Source organism: Leptonotus elevatus, chromosome 1 (assembly GCF_054856555.1).
Source record: "Leptonotus elevatus isolate MCC_2025b chromosome 1, RoL_Lele_1.0, whole genome shotgun sequence".
NCBI lineage: Eukaryota > Metazoa > Chordata > Actinopteri > Syngnathiformes > Syngnathidae > Leptonotus > Leptonotus elevatus.
The window spans coordinates 32375278-32397111 of NC_141239.1; the positions used below are offsets into that span (position 1 = coordinate 32375278).

Here is a 21834-nt window from a genome sequence, read left to right on the forward strand (position 1 = left end):
GGAGAGTTGAGCAATCTAAAGTTATTTTAAAGTCCGTGCTCCATTGACTGTAATGTTATGAGTGATCGAGCAGCCCTGTCCCAAGAAGATGGCTGCCCTGTTGGTTATGTGTCTTCCCAATGGCTCGTTGCGTAGGCGAGCCATCTCGTGTCCATTATCTATGGTGATAACCAGTAGTTATTAGTTGCACTTTTAGTTTTATTACACAGTCTTCTTCACACTTGAATCCCAGTTAGGATAATATTACAATGTTCCAACTTGACTAAAGGATTAACACACTCTAACTTTTTTTCTTTTTTTTAACACTGCTGTGGTTAATTTCAGCTAAGAATGTTAAAAAAAAAGGTGCAATTTATGAAATGGAGCCACCTTCAGCCTCTCCCACTTCCATCGTCAAAGCGTGAGTAGTTCTGCTCCCTTTTATTGTACTTTCATTTATGTTTTCCATCCATCCATCCATTTTCTTAACCGCTTATTCCTCACAAGGGTCGCGGGGGTACCGGAGTCTAACGCAGCTGGTTTGGGCCAGTAGGCGGGGTACACCCTGAACTGGTTGCCAGCCAATCCAGGTCATTTAGTTTTTCTCACATGAATAACATAAGCATTTTTTTGTCATTTAACATTCACGACGTCAGGAAGACTATGGGAATATTGTATCTTACATTATTTTGATAGCATCCAGATTTTCTCTTCTCGGTACACACGCACGCACGCACACACTATGCAAGATGGGCTAATTAAAGAAACTATTTTATGCGCAAATTCTTTTTTTATATGCATTGTGTAAAATGAGTAAGATATTGTGTATAATTGACAGTTTGAATTCATCTTACTGTTGGGAACTATTTCGAGTCTGTACAGTAAAGGAGTTTATTTTCTTTCCTTTTTTTAAAAAGAAGGACAGAGTGCACTGCATACTCATACTGTTGCTGCCACCTCAGGGGGTGTTTATCATGGTGTGTAGGGTGGAGACTGACTTAAAAAAGGGGGGAGGTTGAGAGAGAGAGAGAGAGAGAGAGAGAGAGAGAGAGAGAGAGAGAGAGAGAGAGAGAGAGAGAGAGAGAGAGAGAGAGAGAGAGAGAGAGAGAGAGAGAGAGAGAGAGAGAGAGAGAGAGAGAAAATCTTGACTGAGGGACGAGTGGAGCGAAGTGCAAACACGCAGCAGCCTGCAAGTGCACCTTTAATAACTGCTCTAAATTGACCAAAGAGGGTCAAAAATGAGGCTCGTGTTTGACAAATGTATTGTTTGTTTTGCGTATTTGTGCAAGCTGCTCCTCGCCTCGTCTTGACGCAGCAGGTTAGCGCTCAAAGTGCACAAGCGACTGATGTTAGGAGGCTAGAAAGAAGCATGCTGTCAAAGCCGTGGCCCTTCGGCACCGCGCAGGAGGTCCACTCATGGGATGTAGTGCATACAGAGTCAGGTTCAACTCGGCCAAGGCGCTGTCCTTCCTCACCATGCTGCTGATCTTCACCTACTTCTTCTACTGCCTCACGGGAATCTGCCACTCGGCTCCGAGGACTTTTTACGTGGACGATGACCGTCGCAGCCCGCTGGAGCGGCTCGGACCTCCGCCGGGGAACAACGGAAGCATTTCCCCGGTCGGCGCGCAGGCTGTGCAGCCCCGCAGCCTCCTGCAGGACAGCAGCAGCAAAAACAACAATATGCCCGTGTCCAACACTTTCGGCAGAAAACGGTTCCCGCAGGCCATCATCATCGGCGTGAAGAAGGGTGGGACCCGCGCCTTGCTGGAGTTCCTCCGGATCCACCCGGATGTCAGAGCCGTAGGAGCCGAACCTCACTTCTTTGACAGGTTCTACGACAAGGGACTCGAGTGGTACAGGTATGATGCACTTTAAAAAAAATTTTTTTTTTACAACTACAAGTAGTCCTATCACTGTTCAAACCATTAGGTACACCTTGGCACAATCTGATGTTGTGTTTAATGCACCGTTTTGATTGTTATGCATGCTCATTAAAGGATTTACATGTTGTGAACATTTGTGCGTACACAAACTTGTATATGATATCAGGACATACTATATAAAATTAATTGACTGCAAAAAGGATTAGAAACACATCGCAGTGTGATGCACAACTTACCTTGTATTAGTGCCTTCAAATGTGCTGTTTTTTGTTTTTTTGCGCAGGATTTTTAAAGCTCAGGAACATGCACACGTTTCTTAAATTTGTTCTCTAATAAGGCTGTTTGAAAGCGCTAAATAAAGATGCTAGCATGATGTAAAGGACATACTTATTTCTGACACTCTCCTTTCTACTACCGCAATCAGCATAAAAAGCATCTTAATAAATTGACTGCCAGTCAAAACTGAGCATTATTATCTTTGTACAGGCTTTTTATTTTTATTTTTTATATAAATATGGTTCATGTATTGTTTGTTTCTTATTAGCGTGTGTGGCATGGTGGTCTACTGGTTGTGCCCTGACCAGTCCAGTATTGATTAGGGATTCAGATATGCTGAATCTGACATTCAATAACAGCAGAATGAATTACTGAATCCCCAGATCCATATGATTTGAGTCTTAATATGCAGCAAACTGCAAACAATATGGATTCAATTATCACAATACCATCTAAAATCTTCTTTATTACACTTAAAGAAAAGTACGAATGAATACAAAATCAAGGACACAGAGTTTTGGGTCTCTCACAGCAAACCGATGACACTGACATTTCCTGTCAATACAAGCCCGATCAAGTCGCGCATCATCATCAGCCGCCAATATTCTCCTCCCAAAGATGGCAATTCCCCCCAGCGAGCACTTCATCATTTTTGACACCGTCATCTATAGTTGTCATCCAAACACCATTTGTACACATCACACACATCAGGACATCCTGCATGTCTGACACACTGTAGACATGAATGCAATTAACACAAGACTTTGACTGATGAGTATCGGTTCTGGACGATGTTGCTTTCAACTTTGTGGAAACGCTTTTGAGGGAAGGCCTTTCTTTTTTCTTTACCAGCTTGTATGTGCAGTGCCCTACCTTGAGCAGGTTGTGAATCTTTCCAAAATCTGGCAGAAAGTCTTCCCAAAAGACTGCAAAGAGGGACCAACACCGTGCGGTCTTTAATTTTTCTTTTTGTATGTTTAATGGCCTGTTGTCCCAATACTTTTGCGGTAGCACAGTGTCAACGTGCTTACCTCAGCCTCACAGTTCACATTGTTGGGGTTTATGTGGAGGTTGCATATTTTTCCTGAGAGACTTGAGTCACATGACTTGACTGGAATCAGACTTACAGTAAGTCTCCAATTTAAGACTTGTGACCGGTTTTGCTAAAACTTTGACTTGACTTGGACTTGAACTGCATGACTTGAAGTCTAGTTTAGCATATTTGTCAATTTGGTAGACCGCACTATGCCTCGCTGCGGCGTATTCTATTTAACTCCCCCGGCGCATCTGGCAATTTGGTGACAAGAAGTAGACTTGCTAAAACCAGGTCTAACTTGTGGCGCAGGCAGACAGATTTGGAGCTCCGCGGATGTGTGCGGTGGATGCCATCTATTTCATTCATAAATATGACGTGGTCAATCCCTATGTATCATCATAGAAATCAATCTATTGAACAAATTATTGTCATTATCATGTTGAAAACATTTCTATAGCACCCCCCCGACCCCCATTCTTCACGACACAACTATTCGGGTGGGGGTGCACACATGGACGCAGGATGGAGGGTGCAAAGCAGTCTCCAATTAATTTTCCACATCACACGTGTGGCCAACGACATCATCCGCAAGTGGAGCTCTTGCAGTTGAGCTGTATAAATAATCTCATGCAGCGAGTCAATTTCTGCTTCCGCAATGCCAAGTATGTGCTTCGACCGCCTTCATTTGAATGGGAATGAGGGGAGCCGCTTCGATTAGTAGTCGGCTGCGTTCCATCCGGTAACGGTGCACAACAGAGCAAAACGCCATATTGTCACCCTCTTCAAATAATTGCCTGTCATTTTTTGTCAAATTGTTTGTTTGTTTTTTGCCTAAATCATCTCCTCATGATGCAAATGGTTCAATATTTTGTGCTACCTGAAAAATCTGAAAAAATGACTTATTTTAAGAAGGCGTCGTAAAAATACCAAAAGAATGAAAACTCCACCCATGCGCACAGTTTGACAGCACTTTGCGCTCGACTTGCCCTGGGCATAAAAATGGGGCCCTGAGAGTTTCTTAATTGTCTTTATGTGCCCTGGCAACCTGTCCAGGGTGCATGCACATCTGGCCTAAAGTCATCTGGGATCATTTCCAGCTCACCTGTAACCGTAATGAGGACAAGATTAGTGCTATAGAAAATGGATGGGTAGCTGTTTAATGTAATTACAAGTTGGTGCAGTAGAGGCTGCTCTTGCTTCTGCAAAGCCCTCCGTAGAGATTCAACAGCAGTGGAGGTTGTGATTAGCTCCAGATGTGGCAGCTTCTGGAGAAGGTCTCAATCCAACTCTTAGGTGTGAGAAATACTGTTAGGGACCTGCAAGAAACACAATAATGACCTTTGATAGCGTGCAGAAAAGTGCATGCTAAGATAAGACGAGGTGTCGAAGAAATGAGGGGCAATTATTATTTTTTTGCATCCCTTCAGCAATTTCATCACACATGGAAACACTTTGACTGTTGATAATTTTAGCATGCTGCTAATCCTACACACACACACACATGCGTCACACCATTTTGCTGATCACACTTACACATTCGCAACCTGTTACTCACATTCTTTTATCTACCTTTTCTCATTGTCACACATCCTCTGTTTGAAGGACTTCGGTCCATTTTCGCTTCTTTTGGCTCGCGGTTCAAGGCACACGTCACCAGCGAACGAGTTGCTTATTGTACGACGCGGTGTTCACTTTTCGGACTTGCCTAGTGTTGTGATTTGAGTTTGAAGGTGGTGGAGAGTTGGGGGATTAACGCCACAAAAAGAGACGCTGGCAACGTGATCCCCAGTGAAGTCACTGAAAGATGACTCGCTTGTCACCGAATCTCAAAATTCGCGTTGGGAAGAAGGGGGGGGGGGGGGGGGGCTGTTTGCTGTCATCTGCAGCGATCCGAGGAGAAGTCGCCGGAAGTCATGAACCGTAGCTCTCTTGTGCGTGCGTGTGTGTGTAGTGAGACGCGGATTGAACTCATTCGGGCGGAACAAGCGAGTCGTCTTCTCAAACAGCCGTTTCAGCGTCACATCTGGAAGCACCCCCCCCCCCCCCCCCCACACACACACACCTGATTTATTCCAGGCCGGTGTGTTTGACAGGCCCTGAAAAACATCACCGAAACTTTTGACCTTTCATCTTGTTGAAGCTCGCCGCGTCATCTGATGATCATATTTCCAGAAAAACACACACTGGCCAGCCACAATATTAGGTACGCCTGCACAACCTAATGACACTAGTGCTACAAGATTTGTAGAAAATCTTCTTCAATGTCAAAGTGAACCAAATGGATATTGAGAAATAAAGAAATCATATTACAGACATGTAAAAACAGCTTCACCAAAGTATTCTCGCATGCACTTAAAAAAACCCTTAAGCATTTATTTCCACCGAACTCATCCAAATTATGATAACAATTGAATAAGAATTTTGATTAATCTCGATTAATCACTTTATAAAAAAGCCTTTTTTATCTACATTTTTTTCCTGCTAAATTTGAAGAGCACCTGTTATTTGTTAATTCTTTTGACATTTAATGTTATGAGGACGTCGTCAACATTTTTTTTGATCGACTGCACACGCTCATCCTCCTCTTTTTCTAATCAGTTAATTACTTGCATAATTTGAAATGGAAAAAAATGACCCCAATATTTTGACATGAACAAATGTTCTAAATGTGATACGCAAGCATTCATTAAATGCTTTACTTTAATACATGAAACTACCTTAAACGTAGCCATCCGCTGTCACGCTAAAGGATAGTCTATGGTCAAAAGTAATAAAAAAATTGCGTTAATTCATGATTAATGTGATTATTTTTTGTGATGAATGAATCAGTTAACGCTTTAACTTTGACAGCACTAATAATATTATGATGAGGTGTTTATACATTATTTAGAATTTTCAGTCAAAAAGAATGAAGACAGCACATATCATTACATTGACAAAGAACAAGTTAGTCATTATTGAACACAACTCTTATTTTCTTACATGTGGCATCCTTGAAACGATGATGACGAGAGTGGAATGGGCAGTCGAAGGCACACCTGTGCACTAATGGTGTCTAATCAGCATCTTGATATGGCACACCTGTGAGGTGTGATGGATTATCTCGGCAAAGGAGAAGCGCTCACTATCACGGAATTCTACTGGTTTGTGAACTGACAATCAGTGGTACTTTAACTTTAACTTTAGATCTTTGAGTTGATCTCATAAAAAATGGGAGCAAAAATAAAAGTGTTGCGTTTATATTTTTGTTGAGTGTAGACATGACTGAAGAAAATGGTGGCAAAGTGGTCGTAGCACTGTACCCTACTAAGACTTTCGTTTACCGTATTTGGCTACATGAGCGGGTCCAAATATTAGAGACAGCTCTCCGTATGATGCACGCAGTTGGACGGCACTGCAGACTGCAACCATAGCAAACAATAAACATTGATTTATACTAGAATGACCCTCAGTATAGACCGCAGACCTCCGCCAAGGCCGAACAATCCTTTCATCCATGTGTTTTTTTTCATTCGGACGTCTGTCTTGGTTTATCTTTGTACATAAGTGGATGTGATTGAATTAAAGTAGATGGATGGGAGAGGCGTGTTGTCAACAGGCCGTCAACGTACTGGGAACACTTGACAGACACAACGGAAAATATTGTTCAGATGTCTTTCTTTTATATTGACTTTTATGTGATTTTGTGAAATGATCTTCAACTTTCCATGGCACAAAGGCTCTGATTGCCTCTTGGTTTAACGGCATCATTTGGTAAAAACTCACTCATTCACTTATTTTGTGGGTAAATGACATTTTATGAATATTTCACTTTGTCATGGAATGTCATTTAGGTTAACGGCCCTGGAAAGTAAATACAGTGATTTTGTTTCTAAATACCTGTTTGATGTTAACTGCTGAAAACACTGAATTGTGGAGATACCAATAAAAATTGGCCCTGGCATTTTGACTTAGGACCAGACACTTGCCTAACATGTAGTTCTGCTACTGATATTTATTGATGATGTTTCAGTTTGCTATTTACTGCATATTTGAAATTGATTAACAGACTGGTCCCTCAAAATTACGGGCCCATCTCTTGGGGTAAAATGTAGGAAAATAATCATTAAAAAGCACTACATCGGCCCCAAAAGAGTCCGGCCCACCGGGCATCTGCCCTATGTGGTAGATGGCTAGTCCAGCCCTGTGAAGATATAGCATTAAACTGTTTTGCACCATTTCCGTTTTCCAGATTTTTTTGGGGGTGTGTGGCTGAAATGAGTTGGTTGTTCCCCACTATATAAGAACCTGAGCGCCTTTGTTCATATTAGCGGTTATCTGGCGCATATTGGGTGCCTAAGAACGATGTCAGATGAAGCAGCATCCATTTTTTACCGTCATGTTATTTCAGGTGTTCAATGGACACGCCCACAACAACTGAGAGTTTTTTTGGTTTTGTTTTGAACAAATTTCGAGCCTCACTTTATGCACCTGTCAAATTTTTTTTTAAATATTGCAGGGACTCTAATGGCTATTTGTGTGGAGTGAGAGTGGCTAAAACAACTCCAGCAGTCTGCTCCATCAGATAAGAATGTGTTCAGACATGGTGAAGCAGCATGTGGCTCATTACCAGTCCACCTTGTTCAAAATAACTGCCAAAAAATTTATTTTTATGATCATATGGTAAAAATTGCTTTTGGTGTAGTCTTCTAAAAAAGGCATTATGAGGTGTGGACTAAACACAGAAAAATAAAATTTTTAAATCCTGGTTGAAGCAAAAGATGCAGAATTATAAATATCAGAAATGCAATCTCCATAATATGTTACTCCCTCATTGATGTTTTTGAAAGCTCGTCAATTGTGCGACCTCCAGTCTAGACACCAGAGGTCACGATGTGATGGCAGTGCTATTAAAAACACAGTGGAAGTCCTTAAAGGGCAAACAGCAATGTCAGTCCTGACGAAAATGACAAATGTCTCCAGAGGGATTTATTCAAATCTGCATAGAGATTGATTCTGCTCTCAGGAATAATGTGTGTCACTTTAATTTAGATTTTTTTTTAAATGAAATTAATTGGATCTTATGAATGGTATGTCCTCTAAAATCCTTTTTTTTCATCCAAACTGTTCATTGCCACTTGCAGTTTAAGTTTACTGTAAAACTACACATCAAACAAAGAGAAGAGTATCACACGTTGTGTATTTAACTAATTTAAAGCAAAATGCCATGGACAGGCTAACAAAACTAGCATCAATGTTGTGGTAGTTCTAAACCTTCAAACATCTTCTATTTAAATGGGAAGGGTTGAAACACATGCAGACAGAGCATATAACAATACTCACAGGCATATATTCTTTATCCTCGGTAAAACAACAACAACAAAACAACAGATAATGTAACTGCATGTTAGTTGCGACAGCTTTTCTTGTTTTATTATTCTTGTTACATATAGTATGCCCGTATGTATTTTTTTGTTTTTGTTTTGAGAAGGGAAAAAAAGTATGCCCATATGTATTATAGGGCCCTGTGGGCCAAGGAGTGCAATTCAGAAGTTGATCAATTGAATTAAAACATGAAATCATGATGTACAATCTGTTTAATTATTTTCTATTTAATTACGTTTGGTATTTTTCGTATTAAAAACACTACAAAACATTTGGGGGGCTAGAGCGTATTAATGATATTTGCATTCATTTAAATGGGGAAATATGATTTGAGATACAAGTGTTTTGGGTTTTGAGCTTGGTCATGGAAGAAAATGAACAAATAAAGTCAAGTCCTGTAATATTTGTTGTATTCATTGAAGACGTTCCCCCCCTTAAAATTAGGGAAATTAAAATGCTTTTATTTGTTGATTTATTTTTGCTCTAAAAAATAAATAAAATACATTAAAATAAAAAGTTTTGTAAAATAATCAATTTGAAATACACATTTAATATTATTTTTAATCTATCCATAAATTATTTAAGTAATTGATTAATTATTTCAAATACTGATTAGACTGATAAAAGACTAGGATATTAAACTGAGAGTTGCAGTTCTTATTCTTGCGAAGAGTTGAGCTGTGTCCTGCGCCCTTGTTTGGAATCATCAGCTAGTCAGGGAAAGAAACAGGATGGAAGCAACTCATTACTGGAAGTCAACAGTCATGTACCAAAACCTAGACCTGAACCCATTCTGCATCTCAGTCTTAACTTCAGGAAAGGGTGGCACACGGTCCATAATTTGGGTGAAAGATAAATCACTTACTAACAAATACAGTATGTTTTTTTTTTTAAATGACAGATGTCAGAAGAAAGATCCTTGTGGAATGCCACTTATCTCTGGGAGATGCATTTAATTGACTCCATGACATTTTGTGATGTTACTACTTGTTACAACATGCTAATGTCTGCCTTCAATTCATATGACAGAAGGGAATCAGATGAACAATGTTGACAATTTATTAAAGTAAAGAGATTTAAAAATAGTAGACCACTGTTAATATTAGAAAACATCGATAATGTTATTAAACTATTTCATATAAACAATCATGAACAATAATTAACAATGACTTCACTCACATCCACAGTCTTTTTCATATCCTGCTAAAACTCTTCATAAGCAGGCGTATCAAATATTATTACATCCTCACGGAAGTATGGCCGTTCGCCTCCTGCTGGGACAAGTTCCCGTAACTCTATTACGGCGTTGCTATTCCACAGGGAGTAAAAGAAATAATAAAAAAATAAAAACGTGTACACAGTACGTTTAGAATCTGTAGGTGGCAAGTGAGATTGGGCTTGTCATGTGGCTTCTCATGTGGCACGCACCCACCCGCCACTTCCCCAGTCTGCCTATGGAGGAGGGTGTCAACTCACACTCAGCATAAATCCACCGCCTGGCTGACACGAGTAGCTCTTGAGGCAATATTGTTCTGAGTATTATTGTCAGTTGAAGCCCATTTGTGTCACTCAATGAACAACGTACTCAAGATTTGAATAGATCATATACGCAGCCAGGAATTCACTTTCACTGTTAAAAGTTCTTACTCTGCTCTTTGCCGTTCTTATTTTCCACCCTATCTTAACTCATTCACTGCCATAAATTCATAAAAAAAAAAAAAGATTATTACAAATTAGAGGCGACAGGCGATTAACATTTTTAATTGTAATTAATCGCATGACTTAATTAGTTAACTCACGATTAATCACAATTTTTATATCTGTTCTAAATGTAGAAAAAAAAATCTAGGTTTTCATTTTCTTGTTAACAAAAGTGGGAAAAAAATGTTAAACTAATAGAAATAGTTCAAATGAATTTTTGACGTCTATAGCCGTCAATGGCAGTGAATGGGTTAATGAATAGATGTCTGGCAAAAGCAGCAGGCTTACTATAAATCCAAATTGCCCATTTTACATCAAATCAAATCCCACTGTATCGTCGATATGTTTTTCTTTTAAGGAAATGAAATTATAATTGCATTTTGACAATATTTTTCAGCTCAACTTCCTGCACGGAATGCCTTTTGTTCTGGCGCAACAGGGGGGACGGACTTGGGGGAAGCCATAATGTTTTTCGGGCAGGAAGTCTCTTAGCCACATCCACGTTTTTGCGGGGTCTGCATTTAATCTAGAGATCCAGACTGTCTTGGAGTATCAGTAGTTTAATCAGCGTGGTATCACTGGAGCGCGGAAAAGCACGACATCCTCTCCACAGCAGGGAGTTCCAGACTAATGTGGCAAGTCGGTAGTGTTTTCCGTCGCTACTTTACTGGCTCTGCGCATTTAAACGGCTGCAAGCTCATTTCGCCTCAAGTTCACTGCATGTACTGTAGTACATGTGATACCACTTTAAAATGCTCGCTTATGAATTATTTATACACTAATTATTACACTGCGCGAGGATGTCATAAACTGGGTACGAAGGGAGCGTCAACTCCTGTTTGCCAAATAGTGAGCCCTCATTTAGCTCTACTTGAGTGATTTGTTAGTTATAAATGACCTTTACACTAGGACTTCCTTGTGTCCGTTTTGGATGATAAGACTTTATTGATCGGTCACCGGGGGTTACGGTAGCACAAAAGAAAGGCAAGACAGATCATGAGCATGAAACTAGAACAACTGCAGATTAAAATCAGAAACATACAGTAAAGGGGCCACAGACGGTTTGAGTTACATGTACGTTTTAAAGAGTTCTGTAATATTTGTTAGCAGATTTTTGCTATACTGAACCAAAATTGGTTAATTCAAATGTATCTATTCAGGAAAAAATATTCCTGTATTTACTGTATACTGTTAATGGGGAATTATTAATATAAATATTAATGATATATATTATTATTTTTCAGAACACGTTTTTAGCTGAATGAAATGAATGCATTGATGAATTCATTCATTCAATACAAACTACAGTATATGCTATTGAAAGCTTTACTGATAGATTACATGATAAGCACATACAACAACAGTAGTACGGCACGCCATTATTGATCTTTATTATACTAATGTATGTGTATTACAGTATGTATGGCACAACATGCAGAAACCCCGTGCTACACTATACACTGCAACACATTTTTGTAAAATCTACAGTACAAAAAAAATACAGCATTTTCTTGTATTTCAATTTTACAGTATTTAACTCATTCACTGCCGTTGACGGCTATAAATGTCAAAAATTCATTTGAACTATTTCTATTAGTTTAACCTTTTTCCCACTTTTGTTAACAAGAGTATGAAAACCTAGACATTTAAAAATATATATATTTTACTTTATGTTATTTTATTTTTAAAGCAAAGATGATAAAAAAATTAGGGGCATCAGGTGATTAAATTATTAAAAATGAGGGGCGTCAGGCGATTACAATTTGTAATTATAATTAATCGCATGACTCACGATTAATCACAAATTTTATATCTGTTCTAAATGTACAATAATTTTCTTTTAGGTTTTCATACTCTTGGTAATGTTAAACTAATAGAAATAGTTCAAATGAATTTCTGACGTCTATAGCCGTCAATGGCAGTGGATGAGTTAACTGTATACAGAAATGCATTATGAGTAAAACTAAGTGCATTATGGGTAAAAACAAAATACAGTTATTTACGGTGGATGACTGGTTAGCATGTCCGCCTGCCAGTGCTGAGGGTGTGAGATCGAGTCCGGGCTTTGGCCTTCCGGGGTGGAGTTTGCATGTTCTCCCCGTGCCTGCGTGGGTTTTCTCCGGGTGCTCCGGTCTCCTCCCACATTCCGAAGATATACATGGGAGGTTAAGTGAACACTCTAAATTGTCCCTAGGTGTGATTGTGAGTGTGCATGGTTGTTCGTCTTTGTGTGCCCTGCGATTGGTTGGCAGCCAGTTCAGGGTGTATCCCGCCTACTACCTGAAGCCAGCTGGGATAGGCTCCAGCACCCTTTTGAGGAATAAGCGGCATACTGTATTATTTAGCTATACAGGAATATACTGGCAACTTTGGTTGCCAGTAAATTCCTGTAAATTAGAAACAATGCAAGAAACAGTTGTAAACTACATTACAGTGAATTGCTGTAAAAGTAAATACAGTAAGTAACTAATTTATATACAGTAAAATACAGTAATATACTGTAAAATATTTTCACAGTAATTAAATGATATTTTACAAGAATTAGCTGGCGACTTTTTTGCCAGTTATTTCTTGTAAATTCTACAGTCAATTAGTTACAGTGTGTGTAATTGTAACAGAATAAATGACTCAAGGGTGGAAGTTGCTCAAACTTGCCAAATAGTGTTCCAACACTTACTAGTGTCACTTTTAATGATATATAAGTGTTGTTGTTGTTTTTTTAAACGAACTAACTTAATAACTGCTTTTCCACAAATAGTGACCTTGGCTGTTTGTTTACTCAACTGTCAAATTCATGAGCTGATTTGAATTGTGTATCCTTTAAGTCTTGTTTTTGGTTCCTATCAGCAATGCAGTGCAGTTAGAGGCTTTTTTATATTTTTTTAAGTGGACAATTTATTAAAGCATCACATCTATAGGGAAGACCATTTCATTCAAGGATGTACGTTAGTTGCAGTACCAGATACTGTGTACTCTCATTTCTTTTGACAGGTACTGTTTTCTTAGAATATTGACGATGAGTAATATGAAAATGTTTTTTAACTTTAAAACGAACAGATGGCTCTGATTAAATTTAGATTTAAAAAAAATTAAAGTCACAATATGAACAGCATGCAGAATGTCAAATAGTTTATTTTGAAAAATAAAATATTAATGAATTCTCATTTTCAAAAATGTTATCATAGCTTGACATTAATTAATTAAATTGTATTCACTGGTATTCATTGGCATATATGGTGCCAATGAATACCAAGTACCTCAAGGCTCTGTATTTAATCCCCTGTCGTTTCAAATAATAATAATAATACAAAAATATGTCATGTATTAAACATTTGTGAAATTATTTATTTTACTAATATTTTATTATTCACAAAATCAATTTACCAATCAGCTATAAATGAATAAATCAATTTTAATAAAATAAAATAAATTAACAACTACATTACCTCAACAAGTATTTCAGGAATTATGATCACGTAGATTCTCGCTGGGCTCACTATTTTGCACACCCCTGATATGAACAGCACTCCTATTGATTGAGCAATAATATTGAGACACATTGACATGAGGCCGACAGCATTCATTAGTCGTGAGGACAACGGATGAACAACTTATGGTCAAATACCCAAGTGACACTTCAGTGAAGGACAAATTTCACAGAGAGGAGTAAGAGACGCCTACTCTTGGTTCTCATCTACATCTTTACACACGCACACACATACACACGCACACTGGCAACAATCTGTCATATCGAGACAGACATATTGATTAGACGAAGATAAAGTGGGGACAGACAGGCGGCAATGGGACATTTGCAGCGCCTGTACTTGGATAATAATCAATTAATGGTCTTTTATCACAGAGACCAGTGGAGTAGTTTGGGATTCGTATTACTTTAAGTCAACTTTCGATCAATGTGTGACTACTTGAGAATGATTTTTTAGATTTCCTTCTTTAATCATTCATCCAGATTCCATCATTATATCCCACTTGAAATCATGACTGTGTTTAATCTACTAGTTTCGCTTGCACCGTGGTGCCTTGAGACACAAGTGACCCAATTTGCGAGTTTTGTGAGATATGAGCCGAGGTTCAGACGATTTTGTTGTGCTTTGACTTAAGTGCCACACACCAGAGCCGTAATGAATTAATCATGATGATCAAAATTCTTTACATGTTTTTATTAACTTAATATTATGGAGAGATCATTTCCAGGTGGATGGAAAAAAATACTTAAGACGTTTTTTTTAAACTTATAATCAAGTCACAGAATGAATCAACTTAACTCATGGCGCCACTGTACTTAACTAACATGTATCATAATGTTTACATGCGAGAATTACGGTACTTCCTGAAACAATGTGGCCGCCTCCCTAATAGACGCCACAACTCCATTAATCACTCGTTGCATCATCCACTTAAAACAAATAAATCCTTATGCGTGGTAACTGTAATTAGTGTTTTTTTTTTCTCGTCTCAGTGCTGTCTGCATTTTTTTGTGGTTCTTATTCAATATTATGATTATAAAATAAAGTCTCCTCCTTACTTACCCCTAACAGTTTTTCCTTGGGTGGTGACTGTAATTATTGTTCCATCACCCCCTTACACATGCTACAGTGTTGTGTGGATCTGTTTCTATGTTCTGCTAGAGAACTGCTAGAGAACCAGTCTGCCTATCTTGGCCTCTTTTCTGTGTTTTCAACTCTAACATTCCTTCTGTTTTATTTGAAACTCCATTTTTTTTAATAAGTAAAGTAAATATAAACATTCTACACAACCCTGTTTAAATGTTATTTTTTTAATGAAATCCTCAACCCAACCGCTTCACACTCGGCTGCGAACCGCTCCAGTGAGAGTTGGAGGTCGCGGCTTGAAGAAGCCAACAGCACCACATCATCTACAAAAAGCAGAGATGCAATGTTGAGGCCACCAAACCGGACCCCCTCAACGCCTCGGCTGCGCCTAGAAATTCTGTCCATAAAAGTTATGAACAGAATCGGTGACAAAGGGCAACCTTGGCGTAGTCCAACCCTCACTGGAAACGAATTTGACTTACTGCCGGCAATGCGGACCAAACTCTGACATCGTACAGGGACCGAACAGCCCGTATCAGGGGGCTCGGTACCCCGTACTCCCGAAGCACCCCCCACAGGACTCCCCGAGGGACACGGTCGAACGCCTTCTCCAAGTCCACAAAGCACATGTGGACTGGTTGCTTAAGTAACATCCTTTTGGTTTATTCTGAACACAGCCACATCCCAGTCATTAGGGTGTGCGCACATTATCTCCGCTGTTTATTTTTAACAAATAAAAACAAAAAACAACAGTTCCCTGTTTAAATAAAAAAATAAAAAGGAAAACTAAATAAATAAATTATAGTACAGGTTATAGGTCACATTAATGGTAGACAAAGTTATAAGATTTATCTTGGTTTCATATTTTTATATTACAAAAAAAAAGGGCTTTGTAAACTTTTTATATGCATTGTAATAATAATAGTAACCTCACAATTTTTGCAAATATTATTTTAAAAAAGGATTACCGGTAAGTTCACTTTGTCGTCAATAAACACCTTGTCTGTAATTGATGCCTTGTACTTTCTGCGGATGGGAACAGGAATTATGATACAAATGTTCCAAGTTCATATCTGGTGCGGAGTCCCTCAAGGCTTTGTGCTTAATCCTCTATCATTTCAAACAATTGTTTGCATACAGTACTTGGTCTGGGTACTACAGAGCGATATAGTTGTATGCAAATGATACAATTTTCAATGTCTCTGTGAATAAGCATTATTCTTCCAGAAAGACATTGAAAATGTAAATACACTTCCCTTGAACCTCCATCCATAATCACTACTTGTGAACGACGTCTTGCCAAATGCCGATTATAAAACAATTACGGCACGCTTTTTTTATACAGCAGCTTCTTCTTTATTCATTTTTTTTTAACACAAGCCACATGAAAGCTGAAATTTTCCAGCACGACTCCAGAGGACGTGTTGAGAAAACGAAGCGCAGAACATTCATTCAAAAAAAATAAATTGTGTCTGAAATCCACACGGTCTGTCTATGTCAAGCGCAGACACATCAATGAATGTCCGATTATCGCGGGGGGGGGGGGGGAACACATTACACGTCATAAACAAGCAGCCAACAATTTCGCAGGCCCGGCTAAAATCAAACACGTCTGCGGGAGAGCCATGGCGTCCGGGATGTGACACGCAATGTCTGTGAAGAAGCAACTTTGATAATTTTCAACTTGAACTCCCTGACTACGTTATTGTTGATAAGCTCACAGAAGCAGCCAACACATGCATCTTTCATCAATGCACCCCATGTGTTCAAAAGGATGAGCTCAGCTCAGCAGTTGGCCATGCCGGTGGCGGCGGGGCTTTCAGCACACTTTTGGGCTAGAGGGAGTGCGGGGGTTGATGAAAAGTCCCTCCTTTCTTGCTCCTGCAGGAGAACCGAGGAGAGGCTGGGAATCTGTAGGAAATTGCCGTTAAGTGCTTCATGAGTCTTTGCGGTTTGGACTCATCAGGGGCTGCAGGGGGAGCGGAGGGTCCTGGTGTGCCTTGGTAGTGAGAACCACCAGAGCAGGAGTCCATGCAGCTTTAATCAGAGCAAATTTTGGGGTGCTTCCATGTGTAGCGGCGTGTTTAGGTTATCGCTTGATGTTCCCCCTTTTTTGAAGTGGTGTGCTTTAATGAAGCGTGTGTGTTCCACCCGCCCAGGCAAAGCTTGCCGCAAGCTAGAGTAGACACCAAAGACCAACTTAAAAAAAACACAAAACGGAGGGGGTTTAAAAAAGAAAAAAAGTCCAATCACATGAATAAATTAATAAACTCAAACTTTACCACCAAGAATGAGAATGTTCAAGCTGTGGTTCTTGACTGACAAGTGGCATGTTTTGACTGCAGAACACGGCTTGTTGTTGGTTCCTGTTATTATCATAACCATGACTACCAATCAGCCATTTTCCCACTTAAACATTTTTATAGCAGCGCTATAGGCAGCGTCTGAGACATTTGCTAAACATATACGTTTCCATGGGACTAGACGGCAATCAACTTGTGTCTGTCATTTTGGTTTGAGCCTGTGATAAAAATTTGAAGTGCGATACTTTGCGACGAGAATGTCCACTTGATTTTCATGCTTGTTTATGCTGCCTCCTAGTGGACTTGGGGTCAAGAGATTTTGTCCCTTTAAAGTAACTGCAGCCCCTTGACTTATGGGGCAGTTTTGATTTAGCCCTATAAACTCTGCCCAGCAACAAGTTGTATATTTTTCCATTGGCCTATGGAGTAGTTATGATTATGAATGAGTCGTATGAACTCTGCCTAGCAACAAGTGGGCAATTTTTTACATTGGCCTTTTGAGCACAATTTTTTGCGCTCCACAAATTCTGCCCAGCAACAAAGTGGGCATTTTCCCCTTGACTGACAGTATCAGCCGTTATGATTTGGCCTAATGAACTCTGCCTAGTAACAAGTGTTCCCCTTTTTGTCATTGGCCAATGGGACAGTCAAATTTGAGCCTTATGAACTCCGCCAAGCAAAAAGTGGCCTGCTAAAATTCAACATGACGAGGAAAAGGAATTCTGTTTTCATTCATGGTGGGTGGGACCCAAAAGTGGACCGCGGATTCACTATGGGTGGGTGGCAGATACTGTAAGTAGTAAAAAGCGGTATATAGAAAATGTATGCATGGATGTGTTTTGTCTATGCACTATACATAACATTTCCATTGGAAAACTCATTGAGATAAAAAAAAAAAAAAGGCACATCAAACATTTAGAGAGCGTACTGTACTTTTTCTTTTGGTATGAAGCCTGTGGTTGGTGCATGTAGTTGGTTGGTGTCGCATCACATTTCTCTAAGGATAATCTAATAAGGATGGGTTCAAATTGCTTTGTTGGGGAGACACTTTCTCTGTCTCTCAGGACTACGTTTTGTTAATCAGAGTAGGTTCAAGACCTGATGTGGACAAAACAATCTGAATTTGGGAGTGGTCGTTGGATGAGATGGAGGGAGTACCACAACGTTTTTGAATTGCCAACCACTCAAAAAGGGGAGATTGATATTGATAACAGTGGGAAAAGTGTGGGTGTGAAATCCCCCGAATTGCTCATGGGTTTCCCCTTTTACAAAAGTGCTTGTACCCTAAAATTTTAAAGTTTTTTACCACTTTAAAATTGAAAATCGATGGAGGAAGGAGAACATCGGGAAAACCTTTTGGGTGCGATGCCTCAATGCAAAAGTGTTGGAGTTTGTACAATAACATTTTCAAGTTGACCCACCGCTGGACTTAGACCATCTTCCATAGCACTCTCAAAGTATTGATCATTTGAAAGACTGAATACCTTCATTGATAACAACAAATAAATAAATACATTAAAATGTCTGTAACGCTGATTGTTTTGTTTCAGGAACTTAATGCCTCGGACGCTAGATGGTCAGATCACCATGGAGAAGACCCCCAGCTACTTTGTCACAAAGGAGGCTCCGAGCCGCATCTGCACTTTGAACTGCCAAACCAAGCTCATCGTGGTGGTCCGAGATCCAGTGACCCGAGCTGTCTCTGACTACACGCAAACTCTTTCCAAGAACCCGGGTCTTCCTTCATTCCAGAGTCTGGCCCTGAGGAACGCCTCGACAGGACTGATTGACACATCATGGAGCGCCGTTCGCATCGGCCTGTACGCCAAACATCTGGAGAACTGGCTTCAGCACTTCCCCCTGTCACAATTTCTTTTTGTTTGCGGCGAGCGGTTAGTGTCCGATCCTGCTGGGGAGATGGGTCGGGTTCAGGACTTCCTGGGCCTGAAGAGGGTTGTTTCCGAGAAACACTTTTACTTCAATCAGACCAAAGGTTTTCCCTGCTTGAAGAAACCCGAGGGGAGCAGCAGGCCTCGCTGTTTGGGGAAGTCAAAGGGAAGACCGCATCCTCAGATTCCCACCGGCGTCCTGCAGAAACTCAGAGACTTCTACAGACCTTATAACCGACGCTTCTACCAGATGAGTGGGCAAGACTTTGGATGGGACTAAAATATATAGCCCGGACAAAAAAGCCTGACTCTGACTTTGTCTCAGGAACCGGATGTGAGGATCCAACATCCTCTGAGTGAACCTCGTTCAGGACTGCCCCACCTCGGGGTGACCAGAACATGATCCCCATTTCCCTCACGTCCCAAGCAGCCACATGAGTCTTACAATATGGCCATTCATAATGGCATAACATTATGAAAGTGCATAGTGGTCCAGCTTCAACAAAGTAGCAGTGCTAGCAGTGCTAAGCTAGCATTAGCGCTTATGTTAGCCACAGCTGCTACGTTGGTAGCAAGACTTATTTCTAAGAGCATGCTACGATAACACTAAATGTCATCAGTTTGACGTTTTATTGCTTGAAATTTTCAGTCAATTAAAACTAAAAAAAAGATGTGAGAAACTTAATGTGGAGCAGAAATGTTGCTAATTCCGCGGTTTTTGTTTGTTGTCCATTTGCTCTTCTTCTGTACTCGTCGTATGCACAGTCGTTGGCAAACAAGGGATGGGATTTTTTATATATATATATATATATATATATATATATATATATATATATATACCAGAGGTAGATCTTCTAACATTTTCAGCAAGGCCCCTAAATTAGAGGTACAAGACGGTACTAGAGGGATGACTTTTTTCGCAGATCATTTGAAATGGTTTTAACTTAATTTATTTATTTTTGTATGCACTAGCATCAAGTTTATACATGAGACAGGTTTAACAAATATGGGAAAATGTTTTTTGTTTTTTTTAAACTGCAAACTCCCCTTTCAACTTAGTGGGACAGACGTTATTTATTTACAATATTAGTTGTTTTACAGTTGATTTATAATTATCAGAAAGGCCAAAACAACGTCAACAACAACAACAATTTCCACTTGGAAGATGAAATAAAATATAGTCTAACAAATAACTAAATGAAAATACAATGGTCTTACCTTCTTTAGTAACAGACAATCACCCCTACTTGATATTGCAAGCGCTTGGTTTAGAAATATGTCATGTGGCTGGTTGGAAGGAGAGAGCGACATGGGGTTTCGCTTTCATCACTCCTGTCATCACAAATCTGCTTTGTGCCACCAATCAGCAGAGCCGATATCCGTCCAACAATCAACCCAAAACAATAGCAAATGCCTGCATGGACAATTGAGCAGACAAAAAAAAAAAGACAATTTACGACCAGAGTCGTAACAACCATCGTGACATGCGACTGCTTTGCTGTCGTGTAAAAACTGCCAACGCTACGTCGCTAGCTTACTTTATCAAACATTTGCTTGTTTGTTGGCATCATACAGAAGACGAGTTGAACCAAAGGGAAAACATTGCCTCTAAGTATATTTTTGACTTGCTTTGTGTTTTTTTGTAATGAAATAAATAAGCTGATATTTATAATTTGTGTTGAATTATAGACAAATGAAAGATTTTTATGTATTTATTACACGCCAAGACGTGGGGAAAAAATGCCTTACTCTGTAACGATGAACCACTAATTCATTTTTGTATGCAGTATTAACCTAACTGGATTGTTTTCACAACATTTACTGTTTCAGAAGGAAATATGTTTTATGTTACAGGGTGCAAACTGTGTTTCATTCTAAACTCATTATTCCAGTTGTCATTCTCTGTGTTGTAAAGTAAAGTTCTATCTTACATGACTGCCAGCGTGCGTCCCTGGTTCATTTCAGTCAAGTTGGCTCGGCCTCACAGAAAAGTCTCACTAGAACGTTTCAAGCCGTATTTGAATTGAAACCACTCGTCTTGCATCGCAATCACTTGGCCTGCGTGACTCGTGCACTTTATGTCTTTGGTGACACTTCCATACAGTCAAGCCACATGTACGGTCCGAGGCCTTTAATTACGAACATGGGGCTCCGAATTAGCAACAGAGTTTCAAGGCACGCTACTATCCTGTAGCAAAGCAACAAGACAAACAAAGCGACTAAGAAGAAGAAAAAAACATATGGCGGTACAACCCAAAAAGTTGTGATCAGAAAAATGAGTGTATTAAGCCTTTTGGGGGTCCCAAGGCAGCATTCATTAAAAATGGTGAATTTGAGAACATCTACCCTCTTGTTTTTTGAGAATCAGTCGTAATCAAATCGATTTCAATTGTCTGAGGCACTTTCGGATTTCTTTTTCCCGCTTAGTGACAGTAGGCGTGAACGTGAGTGTGAATGTTCGTCTGATGTGATGCATGCTCAATGTGTGCGTATTCTCCCAACTTTGCACGCAAATACGCCCAAACACTTTGGCCGTCGTTCCTCGGGCTCTACTCGCCCTCTCTAATTGCAGCCAGCCTTTCTGTCATATTCGCCCTCTGTTTTATGAGTCTGGCATCAGTCTTTTAGTGAGCCCTGACCAAAATTCATAAGCGGTCGGTCGGGCCCCGCGTGGTCCGTGCCAAGGCAGACTATTGCCAAGCCGGCTGATAATGCCTCCCACTGTATACCGGCCTGCGGCAGGCACGAGACGAAAACGCAATGCCATCTGTGAAATATGTTAATATCAATCGCGTCTCATTAAAGTCGCATGACTTTCAACGTGAT

General features: G+C 39.8%; 1 protein-coding gene across 1 annotated transcript; it reads left to right on the plus strand.

The window, feature by feature from the left end:
* The first annotated feature begins 1143 nt into the window (after nt 1-1143).
* On the plus strand, nt 1144-20899 carry LOC147181725 (heparan sulfate glucosamine 3-O-sulfotransferase 6-like). The gene is made up of 2 exons (XM_086074154.1): nt 1144-1841; nt 18670-20899. Exons 1-2 carry the CDS (start codon nt 1396-1398, stop codon nt 19286-19288), a joined length of 1065 nt encoding a protein of 354 aa, XP_085930280.1. The 5' UTR covers nt 1144-1395; the 3' UTR covers nt 19289-20899.
* Nucleotides 20900-21834: the final 935 nt, after the last annotated feature.